General features: G+C 42.4%; 1 protein-coding gene across 11 annotated transcripts in view; it reads left to right on the forward strand.

The window, feature by feature from the left end:
• The window catches only part of ATP6V1C2 (ATPase H+ transporting V1 subunit C2), a 41,968-nt gene that overhangs the window by 1,616 nt on the left and 26,958 nt on the right, over positions 1-13,394 (forward strand). For all 11 annotated transcript variants that reach the window (XM_066386033.1, XM_066386039.1, XM_066386041.1 and 8 more), the window contains one exon: positions 1,559-1,626. In XM_066386033.1, the coding sequence (XP_066242130.1) occupies positions 1,559-1,626 (68 nt within the window). The remainder of the gene's footprint in view (positions 1-1,558; positions 1,627-13,394) is intronic.

Below are 13,394 nucleotides of genomic sequence, written 5' to 3' on the forward strand. Positions count from 1 at the left end.
ACTTGGGTTCTTGTGAGTTGCTCTCAGAGTCTTCCTGTTTCATCTTCAACATCCATGAGGATCAATCATATAGTTTAAATATGCAGGCTCGGAGAGCTTCAGCATTGATCGTGCTCTGGAACTGGGAACAGGGCAGGAAACCCCAGAGCCTTCTGGTTCTGCTGGAGAGGCAGGAAGGGGAGTTGGTGATACCAGGGCAGATGGCAGAAAGAGTCTAAGGGCTCTTGTATTGAAGAGCCAAGTTAGATAGAAATGAGCTGGAGAAGAAAGATCGGTACGGTCATCTCCTTCAAGGAGAATGGACTTTTTGTGCTGCTTCCCAAGACGGTAGGGGAAACAGCATCCTGAGTGTTGGAGGGATGGTACTGCCCAAGCAGTGGGGGCTCTTTCAGCATACTGCCATATAAACCCTCTTTCGCACCCCAGTTTGCCCCTTGCCAGCAGAGACACACTGTCAGGTGTCACGGTTGTTGGTGATGCTACTACTTTTGTAGTATTTATCTAGCAGTATGGTGGGGGGGTCAGGCACTTGTAATGAATCATCTCGAATCTTTGCAAGTCCCACATTCTAGATGAGCATGGCCTGAGGAAGGGCACCAGCGTTGTAGAGCTGGTAAGTGGCAGTTCTGGGTGCTAAACCCGTATCTTGCTGACTTTTCAAACCCACCACTGTTTGTCCAGGGACAGACACTGTGACAGTGAGAAGTTCAGCATCCACTGGGCTGGACTGGAGGGAACAGAGAGAACAAAAAGACAGGACCCCTTCCCAGAGTTGCTTAAATCAAGTTTCTTTTTGTTGTTGTTGTTTGTTTGTTTTTCTTTTTTAAAATTAATTTATTGTGTTTAAATAGATTCTAGTGTTTAAATCAAGTTTCTTGAAAAGAAGCAACTTCACTTATTAGGGATACCCAGGCTTCATAATTTTCTTGTTACCTTTTCATGTCTGACTGGTGGCTGGTAACATGACAACCAAGTTTTTTCTTCTGGTTCTGTGAACAGACCTTTAAACACAAGTTTGGACTCTAATGTCTTCCACAATAAGGAGCAGATTGGTGCAAGCAATCTGAAATGACAAGGACTTCCACGAATGATGAAATGGGAGGAAAAGGCTGTCCCCTGCCTGAGCAAGATCATGGCTAATAACTTCAAAGGGGAACAGAGGAAGGGATTGGTTGCACTCTTTTGGAGAGGAAAGGCTTTTTGAAAAGATAATTTCTTTAACTTGCTTTCTGATATATCTCCTCCTGGGCTATGGGGGTTAATCCATGACTAGCAGGCTTGTTTTCTAACATGAAAACAAGCTGAAGGCAGGCCACCACATAGCAGTCACTTCTTCCTATGGCAGAAATATGGCAATTTATCCTATTGGAAAAAAAAATTAAAATTTCCAAATCCACTAATTTCCCTTAAGAGCTCTTCCCAGTCACCAGTTTGGCTACAGACCGAGGACAGCTACCTCAAGGTGGGAGTTACAGAATTCCCCATGCTGTGGTTGAAAAGGCATCCTCACATCTCTGCCACAAAACTCGGGCCTCTAATTTCCTTATGATCTTTCTAGGTGGGGACTTTGGATTCCCTTGTTGGCCTCTCTGATGAGTTGGGGAAGCTTGATACCTTTGCTGAAAGGTAAACGATCTCTTATTTACTATATACAAGTGAGAGTTGGATGTTGTTGTCAGATGACACAGTGCCCTAGCTTGGGCTGAGCCCATGCTTGCCTAAACCGGGTCCTGGAAGTCACGGGAAGAGGCAGGTGGGTCCAGTGACGGTGCTGGGTCAACAGTGGCAGGTGGGATCACCGCATGATTTCCTTTGCTGGAGGCAGTATTTGTAAGGGGGGTGCCTTAAAATGAAGGGGACTGTGGCTTAGGTACTGAAACTTAGAAGGGTAATTGGTGCGGGTTTCCCCTGAAGGCTTTTTCAGTTTCTTGTGGGGTTTGTTGTTGTAGTAACATATGCACCTAGTAAAAAATTCAACAGTACAAAAGGAAAGCTACCCAGTGAAAACTGTTTTCCTCTGATCTCTTTCCTTCTTTCCCTTTATTTCTCCTCTTTGAAGGCAATGTTGTTATAATTTTCTAGAACAGCCAGTGCATGTACAGATAAATATGAAATATATCCTTAAAAATAACTTTAGACATGTATTCTGCCCTTTGCTGTTTTCACTTATTTAGATAATTAGAGACAGGTCCATCCGTAAGTGTACATCTTTTTTTTACTGGCTGCATTACTTTGAATAGATGTTGAATAGATGTAATTTATTTGAATTTCCCTACTAATGGGCACTGAAGTTTTCTCGTCTTTTTGCTTTACAAACTATCTACAATGACTATTCTTTTCCCTGCTCCTATGTGCACATGTGGAAGAGAGATCATTAAGAAACACCTGGTCAGAGTAATGGCAGGTGGAATGTGACAGAGCTGTCCATATCTCCCTCTGAGAAGTTCCTATTAACACTCCCACCAAAAGAATGGGAGGCTATTTCAGAGTCTGAAAATCATTTGTCTGAAAAATCTTTTACAAATCTGGTACAAAAATCATTGAAAGTATTTACAGATCACAGAGATCATGAAAAAGGAAATATAAATCAGCCATGATTATGCCCGCCTTATGATATGTGCAGCACGCCCATCCATTGATTTCTAAAATATAAATATTATTTATGCATACATATACTAATACCTATATATCTCTTAATAAAGGTGACATCATATTATACATATCTTGCTTTTCATATCTTGTTCTTTTGATCTCACCATGGACCATGCCACTGTGATATCATGCCATATGGCTTTGCTATCATTTATTTGGTGGTTTTTAAATAATAATCCTTGTTTTGGTGAAGATGGAAATCTGTTGTTTAAGGAGTGATTTAAAAAAAAATGCAGATGGGATAGGTGAGGAAACAGTCTTCAAGGACCACGTCGTCCAGCTCCTAAAATGACTCAGGGTTTGACTGCTTGATATCACGGCCTGCCTGGAGGCTTTCAGATTTTTGGTGCCTGTGGACACATTCTGCTTTTTCTTGTTAGGGGAGTGGTGCAATGGTTGCTATTGCCTTTTCTAGTGCATTGTTAGGGAACTTGTGTAATGAGGAGCTCTAGTGGTCATACTCTGAGGATTTCTAACCTTCAGACTTGGGGTCACGGACAAGAATTTGGTTTGGTGTGTGCAGTTGCTGTTCATATGTACCCATTGCCTCAGACTCCAAAGAATCCCTTGATGTGGATGTTGGGCTAACCACGTAAAGGCACACCTCATCACCAAGAAGTTTGCAGCTCTTAGTCTTTTTTTTTAATAAATAAATTTTTATTAATTTTAATGGGGTGACATCAATAAATCAGGGTACATATATTCAAAGAAAACATGTCTAGGTTATCTTGTCATTCAATTATGTTGCATACCCATCACCCAAAGTCAGATTGTCCTCCATCACCTTCTATCTAGTTTTCTTTGTGCCCCTCCCCCTCCTCCTACCCCTCTCCCTCCTTCCCTGCCTCCCCTCCCCCCCCCCCCGTAACCACCACACTCTTGTCCATGTCTCTTAGTCTCATTTTATGTCCCACCAATGTATGGAATCATGCAGTTCTTGGTTTTTTTGATTTACTTATTTCACTCCGTATAATGTTACCAAGATCCCACCATTTTGTTGTAAATGATCCGATGTCATCATTTCTTATGGCTGAGTAGTATTCCATAGTGTATATGTGCCACATCTTCTTTATCCAGTCACCTATTGAAGGGATATTTGGTTGTTTCCATGTCTTGGCCACTGTGAACAATGCTGCAATGAACATGGGGCTGCATGTGTCTTTACGTATCAATGTTTCTGAGTTTTTGGGGTATATACCCAGTAGAGGGATTGCTGGTCATAAGGTAGTTCTATTTTCAGTTTTTTGAGGAACCACCATACTTTCTTCCATAATGGTTGTACTACTTTACATTCCCACCAACAGTGAATGAGGGTTCCTTTTTCTTCACAGCCTCTCCAACATTTGCTATTACCTGTCTTGTTGATAATAGCTAATTAACAGGTGTGAAGTGGTATCTCAGTTTTGATGTGCATTTCTCTAATAACTAATGAGCATCTTTTCATATATCTGTTGGCCATTTGTATTTCTTCCTGGGAGAAGTATCTGTTCATGTCCTCTTCCCATTTTTTTATTGGATTGTTTGTTGTTGAGTTTTATGAGTTCTTTGTAAATTTTGGTTATTAGGCCCTTATCTGAGCTGTTGTTTGAAAATATCATTTCCTATTTAGTTGGCTGTCTATTTTTTTGTCAGTTTCTCTTGCTGAGCAAAAACTTCTTAGTCTGATGTAGTCCCATTCATTTATCTTTGCCTTCACTTCTCTTGCCTTTGGAGTCAAATTCATAAAATGCTCTTTAAAACCCAGGTCCATGAGTTTAGTACCTATGTCTTCTTCTATGTACTTTATTGTTTCAGGTCTTATATTTAGGTCTTTGATCCATTTTGAATTAATTTTCGTACAAGGGGACAAGCTGTAGTCCAGTTTCATTCTTTTGCATGTGACTTTCCAGTTTTCCCAGCACCATTTGTTGAAGAGGCTTTCCTTTCTCCATTGTGTGTTGTTGGCCCCTTTATCGAAAATTATTTGACCATATATATGTGGTTTTATTTCTGGGTTTTCTATTCTGTTCCATTGGTCTAAGTGTCTATTTTTCTGCCAATACCATGCTGTTTTGATTGTCGTGGCCCTATAATATAGTTTGAAGTCAGGTATTATAATGCCCCCAGCTTCATTCTTTTTCTTTAGGATTGCTTTGGCTAATCAGGGTTTTTTATAGTTCCATATAAATCTGATGATTTTTTGTTCCATTTCTTTAAAAAATGTCATTGGAATTTTGATGGGAATTGCATTAAATTTATAAATTGCTTTGGGTAATATGGCCATTTTGATTATATTTATTCTTCCTATCCAAGAACAAGGAATATTTTTCCATTTCATTGTATCTTTTTCAATTTCCCTTAACAATGCTTTGCAGTTTTCATAATATAGGTCCTTTACATTCTTTGTTATGTTTGAGTTTGTTTTCTAATATTTCATTGTTGGCATATAGAAAGGCTATGGACTTTTGTATATTAATTTTGTATCCTGCGACCTTACTGTATTGGTTTATTGTTTCTAGTAATCTTTTTTTGGAGTCTTTGGGGTTTTCGATGTATAGGATCATATCATCTGCAAAAAGTGATACCTTTACTTCTTCTTTTTCGATATGAATGCCTTTTATTTTTTTCTCTTGTCTGATTGCTCTGGCCAGAACTTCTAGCACCATGTTAAATAAGAGTGGAGAGAGTGGACAACCCTATCTTGTTCCTGATTTAAGGGGGAAAGTCCTTAATTTTATGCCATTTAATATGATGTTGGCTCATGGTTTATCATATATGGCCTTTATCATGTTGAGATACTTTCCTTCTATACCCATTTTTTTTTAACAGGGACAGAGAGAGAGTCAGAGAGGGATAGATAGGGACAGACAGACAGGAATGCAGAGAGATGAGGAGCATCAATCATTAGTTTTTTGTTGCGGCACCTTAGTTGTTCTTTGATTGCTTTCTCATATGTACCTTGACCGTTGAGGCTACAGCAGACTGAGTAATCCCTTGCTCAAGCCAGCGACCTTGAGTCCAAGGTGGTGAGCTTTTTGCTCAAGCCAGATGAGCCGGCGCTCAAGCTGGTGACCTCGGGGTCTCGAACCTGAGTCCTTCCATATCCCAGTCTGGCACTCTATCCACTGCGCCACCGCCTGGTCAGGCTATACCCATTTTGTTGAGTGTCTTAAACATAAAGTTGTGTTGTATTTTACTGAATGCCTTTTCTGCATCTATTGATAAGATCATGTGGTTTTTGTTCTTTGTTTTGTTGATATGGTGTATTACATTAACCGTTTTATGTATGTTGAACCATCCTTGAGATTCTGGGATGAATCCCACTTGATCATGATGTATTATTTTTTTAATATGTTGTTGTATTCGATTTGCTAGTATTTTGTTTAGTATTTTAGCATCTGTATTCATTAGAGTTATTGCTCTGTAGTTTTCTTTTTTGTGCCACCTTGCCAGGTTTCAGTATGAGGGTTATGTTGGCCTCATAAAATGTGTTTAGAAGTATTGCTTCTTATTCAATTTTTTGGAAGACTTTGAGTAGAATAGGAACCAAGTCTTCTTTGAATGTTTGATAGAATTCACTAGTATAACCGTCTGGGCCTGGACTTTTATTTTTGGGGGAGGTTTTTAATAGTTTTTTCTATTTCCTCCCTGCTAATTGGTCTGTTTAGGCTTTCTGCTTCTTCATGACTCAGTCTAGGAAGGTTGTATTGTTCTAGAAATATATCCATTTCTTCTAGATTTTTGAATTTGGTGGCATATAGTTTTTCGTAGTATTCTACAATAATTCTTTGTATATCTATGATGTCTGTGGTGATTTCTCCTCTTTCATTTTGGATTTTGTTTATATGAGTTCTTTCTCTTTTTTCCTTGGTGAGTCTTGCCAAGGGTTTGTCAATTTTGTTGATCTTTTCAAAGAACCAGCTCCTTGTTTTATTAATTTTTTCTATAGTTTTTCTGTTCTCTATTTCATTTATTTCTGCTCTGATTTTTATTATTTCCTTTCTTTGGCTGGTTTTGGGTTGTCTTTGTTCTTCTTTTTCTAGTTCCTTACGGTGTGAAGTTAAGTGGTTTACTTGGGCTCTCTCTTGTTTGTTCATATAGGCCTGAAGTGATATGAACTTTCCTCTTCTTACTGCTTTTGCTGCATCCCAGAGATTCTGATATATCGTATTGTCATTTTCATTTGTCTGTATATATCTTTTGATCTGTGAGCTTATTTCTTCTTTGACCCATTCATTTTTAAAAAGTATGTTGTTTAGATTCCACATTTTTGTGGGGTTTTTTCCCTCTTTTTTACAGTTGAATTCTAGTTTCAAGGCTTTATGATCAGAAAATATGCTTTCTAGACCTTTTTAGGCCCTTCTGGGCTACCATTTTCCTCCCTAGTGCAAGTCCTTTAACCTCTTTCTTATTCACCGGAGCCCTCTCTAGCTCTAAAATTCTGTGACTTTGGATTATTACTTCCACTTTCATTGTTTTTTCCCCCAGTAAGCATTAGTGTTTGGTTCTGTAACTTTTTGTTGTACAAGTTGCTTGTGATGGTGACATAGCATCTGTTTAAGAAATAATAGAAAATGTGTGAACAAGCAAAATTGAGGCTATAATTGCAAAACAGAGAAAACCTATATGAATTAAATATTTGAAACAGAAAAACAGGCTAGATGTGGTAAGAATGGAAATCACTGTGTACTGTTTTACTTGAGGGTTATGTTTATTCCTAGGTATTTTATTTTTTTTGTTGCAATCGTGAAGGGGATTATTTTTTTGGTTCGATTTTTCTGAATTTGCTGATGTTATTTTTTTATTTTATTTATTTATTATTTATTTATTTATTTTGCATTTTTCTGAAGCTGGAAACAGGGAGAGACAGACAGACTCCCGCATGCGCCCTACCGGGATCCACCCGGGACGCCCACCATGGGGCGATGCTCTGCCCACCAGGGGGCGATGCTCTGCCCATCCTGGGCGTCGCCATGTTGCAACCAGAGCCACTCTAGCGCCTAAGGCAGAGGCCACAGAGCCATCCCCAGCGCCCGGGCCATCTTTGCTCCAATGGAGCCCCGGCTGCGGGAGGGGAAGAGAGAGACAGAGAGGAAGGCGCGGCGGAGGGGTGGAGAAGCAGATGGGCGCTTCTCCTGTGTGCCCTGGCCGGGAATCGAACCCGGGTCCTCCGCACGCTAGGCTGACGCTCTACTGCTGAGCCAACCGGCCAGGGTGCTGATGTTATTTTTATGGCCTAACATATGGTCAATTCTTGAGAATGTTCCATGTACACTAGAGAAAAATGTATACTCTGTCGCTTTGGGATGAACTGTCCTATAGATGTCTATCATATCCAGGTGCTTTAGTGTTTCGTTTAAGGCCAATATATCTTTATTGATTTTCTGTTTGGATGAACGATCTAGAGCAGTGGTTCTCAACCTGTGGGTCGTGACCCCAGCAGGGGTCGAACGACCAAAACACAGGGGTTGCCTATAGCATTTTCTAATATTTCATTGTTGGCATATAGAAAGGCTATGGACTTTTGTATATTAATTTTGTATCCTGCGACCTTACTGTATTGGTTTATTGTCAAGAGCCTTTCTGTTGGGGAAAAGAAACAGTGTGGTCTGAGACACCACAGTTCTCGTTTCTAGCATTTGTCTCATCCAGATAGCAGGGCACCTGGTCTTAGGAGTTAGTGCTGGAGTTTGGGGTAAAATCATAAGGCTTGTGGAGACTGGCTTCAGGTTTTTGAACTGCCCGACCTGGTTCTCTGAAAAGTACTCGTGTTATTAGATAAATAAATGCTTGCTGGCTTTGTAACCCGGGCAGCCTGAACCCGCCAGCACTGCCTCTGGCTAGGAGCGCAGAGAGGGGACGCAGGTTTTCAAGGTGTCTTGTTTCCCCATCCTTTTATTATTTATTTACTCGGGGCACTAGAGTGTTTTTCCATGTAGCTGGAAGGCAGGGTTTACTTACTGGAGCCTTCCCTTTATTTTTGATTTATTGCTCCATGATGCCTTTGTTCACTTACTCTTATTGACACTGTAATTCATGAACATTTGAGAAACCAAACGATTTTATCTTATAAAAAGCTCTCCTCCCTTCCCCACCACCTTTTTTTTTTTTTTTTCAATGTTTGAGTCCTTTACTGTCTCCTAGCTGGTTTTGCTGTGCTGGTTGAATATCATATTTCCCAGGCGCTCGGGCACTCAGATGTACCTCATGGGCTTCTGTGGTACACTGGTCACTTGCACTGGAGCACATTTCCTGAAAACTGCAGAGTGGCTGGTGACTTCTTTACCCACATGGCTTCATGCAGTTGACGGAGGGTTGGCTGATCAGAGTTTGGACATCAGCTTAGGGATACAGGTCTAAGGGAGTCTGTTCTTCCATTCTCCAGAGGAGGGCATTCTAGAGAGAAGCAGAGTATAATTTTAAAAAAAATTTCTCTTCTCTGTTACTGCAAGACGATCAGGTGGAGATCGTTGGTGTGGCGTTTCTTCAATGCATTAGGCCAATAGCAATAGAAGCCTGTGTATGCTGTGTGGTTTCTAGATTCTGCAAAGCTGCTGCAGTCCTCTGTGTGTGTTTGCTATTCTCTTGCTCTTTCCAAAAACTGTTTCAGACTTTCCACATGCCTCATTTATCTCCTTTATCATGTGCTCAGCCTGCTCAGCTCCCCCAGACTTTTCCCCCTTCGGTTTTCCTTGTTTGTTTGTTTGTTTGTTTTTAGCAATAGAATGAGAGAGAGACAGGGACAGACAGAAAGGGAGAGAGATGAGAAGCATCAACTCACTGTTCCACTTAGTTGCTCACTCATTGATTGCTTCTCGTGCATGCTCTGACTGGGGATTGAAACTGTGACGATGGTGCACTGGGACAACGCTTTATCCACTGAGCCACCTGGCCAGGGCATCTCTGAACACTTTAAATTGGGAGTTCTCTGTGCTGTGCCTCAGAATCATTGGGAACATTAGTTAAAGCATAGATGACTGGGCTCCATCTCCAGAAATTCTGATTCAGTAAGTAGGTCTGAGGTGGCCCCTGAGAACCTGCATTTCTGTAAGTTCCCAGGTGCTGGTCCTGCCACCATGACTGAGACAGACCCTTTAGATGGGGAGGAGATGCTCTGTTCCTGGACGGTCTAAAATATGTTCTCGTGCCATAGTGGGGCTTGCTATATTTTAAGGAGTAGTTTATTTGGGGGGGGGGGTGTTGTTGTTTTTGTTTTTAGTGAGAGAGACAGAGACAGAGAGAAAGACAGATAGACAGGAAGGGAGAGAGATGAGAAGCATCAATTCTTTGTTGCAGCACCTTAGTTGTTTATTGGTTGCTTTCTCATATGTGCCTTGACTGGGAGGCTCCAGCTGAGCCAGTGACCCCTTGCTCAAGCCAGCAACCTTGGGCTTCAAGCCAAGCTACCTTTGGGCTCAAATCAGCGACCATGGGATCATGTCTGTGATCCCACATTCAAGCCAGTGACCCCATGCTCAAGCCGGCGACCTCAGGGTTTTGAACCTGGGTCCTCTGCATCCCAGTCCAACGCTCTATCCACTGCCTAGTCAGGCAGTAGTAGTTTCTAGTCACAACATTTTCCAGTATTGTTGGTCTCCTAGTTTTTTCTTTGGCAAAAATGGAATATCAATTTTTGGTACATTTCATTTTCCTAGAAAATAATCCATTTTATAAACTTCTCTAAATTATTTGCAAGGTCTACCAATGTATATTTGTGTGATTTTTATAATGTGTTTGCTAATTTATCATTTTGGGTGTTTTATTTTCTGATTAGGCTACACAGGGATCTGTTCATTTCATCTTTTGTTTAAGAGATTTTTTTCCTCAAGTTTTTTTAAATTTTATTTAGAAAATTAAATTTAATGGGGTGACAATGATCAATAAGAGTACATAAGTTTCAGGTAAACATCTCTATGGCATTTTCTCAAGGTTTTAAAATCAATTTTTATCATTTTTCTGATTTCTAATGTTTAAATTTCTGCATTTATCCTAATTTTTTTCCTTTTGCTTTATTTGGGTTTATTGTCTTGCTCTTTTCTATAAAATGGAATTACATGATTAGTCCCTTTATTTTCCTTTTTTCTTTTGTTCTGTAATGCTCAAGGCAATAGGTTCTTCTATGAGTATTATGTAACTTTTGACATGTGGAATTTCCATGATTGCTCTTTCTAGATATTCTGCAAGTTAAAATTTTTTTTTTTTTAATTTCTGTAAGGTTGGTTATTCCTGCTTTTGTTTTTAATTTCTAATTCTGTTGCCTTGTTGCAGAATGAAGTAAGTGCTACTTTTACCTGAGGAATTTGAGGGTTTTTTCTGGGACCTAGTCCAGTGCTGCCTTTTCTAAGTGTCCCGTGGTTCCTGGGGTGGGTGTCTGCTCCTGACTGCATTGTGTAGAGTGGGTATCCCCCCTGCAGCGACATGATCAGCAATTTTTGTATCTGCTATACCCCTGTTTTTCTTTGTGTTCTTTGCTATTACTACTTGCTGCATCAAGCCCTGGGACAGTTACACCTCCATTGAGAGTTGCTACTTGGTGTTCTCCATGTTATTGTTTTCTGTCTTGAGTGCCACACCCCTAGTGGTTGGCATGTGTCTGTGCTGGTAACTGCCGTGTGCATTGATCATACCTCAGGGCCAGGCACTGTATTGAGTGATTTCCATTCCTCTACTTCCTCATGACATTGCAACCACAGCCCTGTGCACTGGGTGAATATTCGCACCTGACGGCTGAGAACACTTACGTTCACAGGGTTGACATAGCTGGGCAAGGTCACACAGCTGATGCATGTCAGGCCTTAAGCCCATCAGCCTGCTTCTCCTTTGTCCTTGGTCACAGGCCCTTGGCACTTGGCAGTGAGCTCCCCCCCACCCCCAGCCTGACCTGCCTTCGTCCCTTCCTGCAGGCGCTGCTGGGGTAGTCCCTGCTTTGCCTTAGATGACTCAGTACCTGAGAGACCCCCTCCCCAGCCCCAACCCCCATACCTCCCAGAGGCTCTCACCCAAACCAGAAGTCCTGCCAGCAGGGAAGGAAGGAAGGAATGTTGGCTGGCCGCTTCTATGTGGCCAGCGAGGGCTAAGGGCCAGCCTGAAGCAACGTTGTGAAATTCACAGAATAATTCCTTGGAGATTAAATTTTGTAAAAGGCATGTCCGGCTTAGACCTCGGCTGACTCCTGGGACCCACGGCTCCTCTGTGCTCCAGACCTCAGCTCAGTCACATTCACAATGTACCTGTGCTGGCTTTCCACGCTGTAGTGCTGGCGGCCAAGGCTGGGCAGGTCCGCACTGGATTCGGGCAGACGGTAGAGGAACTGCGGAGCTGGGAAGCGTCGGGCCATTCCCAATTGTTGGAGGCTCGCCGAGAGGGGCTAGAGAACAAGCAAAGAGAAACTGCTTTTCTCAGTGGAGGGCAAAGGGTCAGGAACAGTGCTCCACAGGGTGGCAGCTATGAGAATCAGGGGACCAGACCTCGTGGTGTCAGGAGAGCGATCTGGGAGAATCGCCTCTAAGGAAAAGCACCCATAGCTTTTCATAGACACCCACACATGGCTTTCTGCTACGTGCTCACGCACTAATCGTGCAAAGTGCTTACAGCTGAGAAACCAGGGAGCAAGCCTAACATAGCTCTTTTCCCTACACAATGACTTTCTTTTTATTTTATTATTATTTTTTTATTTATTCATTTTTTTTAGAGAGGAGAGGGAGAGACAGAGAGAGAGAGAGAGGAGAGACAGAGAGAGAGAAGTGGGGGAAGAGCTGAAAGCATCAACTCCCATATGTGCCTTGACCAGGCAAGCCCAGGGTTTCAAACCGGCGACCTCAGCATTTCCAGGTCGACGTTTTATCCACTGCGCCACCACAAGTCAGGCCTTTTTTTTTTTTTTTTTTTTTTTTACAGAGACAGAGAGAGAGTCAGAGAGAGAGATAGATAGGGACAGACAGACAGGAACAGAGATGAGAAGCATCAATCATCAGTTTCTTGTTGCAACACCTTAGTTGTTCATTGATTGCTTTCTCATATATGCCTTGACTGCGGGCCTTCAGCAGACGGAGTAACCCCTTGCTTGAGCCAGCGACCTTGGGTTCAAGCTGGTGAGCTTTTGCTCAAACCAGATGAGCCCGCGCTCAAGCTGGTGACCTCAGGGTCTCAAACTTGGGTCCTCGGCATCCCAGTCCGATGCTCTATCCACTGCACCACCGCCTGGTCAGGCCATGATGACTTTCTTGCTTGAACGTCTCCTGTGGCCAGTAGCATAGCAAAGGGGGCACTAGGGGGTCTATCATGCCTCGGGTGCCACTCGCAGGGGGGTGCCAAATGGTCTCCAAGACAAACAAGAAAAGCGTAGTAGAAGGCGAGGGGGGCGCCAATAAAGTGTCGTGCCCCGGGCGCCAGTTATGTTCACTATGCCACTGCCTGTGGCTTCTCTGTGCCCTCAGTATAACATTTGTGCTCTTGACCTTGGCTTCTAGATCACTCAGTGGCTGGACCCCAGGTGTCCTCCCCCACAGCCACTGGTCCACACACTTTCCAGCCCAGGCTCCATCTTGTCCTGGGTTGTGTACAGCCCTAGCCTGAAGCCCCCCATACGAGGGTGAGGGGGCTCCTTCTCGTCATCCAATCTCGGTTTAAACGTCACGTCTTCCATAGGCCTTCTCCAGACTAGCCAGCTGGTCCCCTCTAGCGCCCCCCGCTTTGATTCCCTGCGTTCCACATGACACAGTTTAATATTTTCCTGTTTGTCTTTGTCTCTTGTAGAATATTAG

Source organism: Saccopteryx leptura, chromosome 5, assembly GCF_036850995.1.
Source record: "Saccopteryx leptura isolate mSacLep1 chromosome 5, mSacLep1_pri_phased_curated, whole genome shotgun sequence".
Classification (NCBI taxonomy): Eukaryota; Metazoa; Chordata; class Mammalia; order Chiroptera; family Emballonuridae; genus Saccopteryx; species Saccopteryx leptura.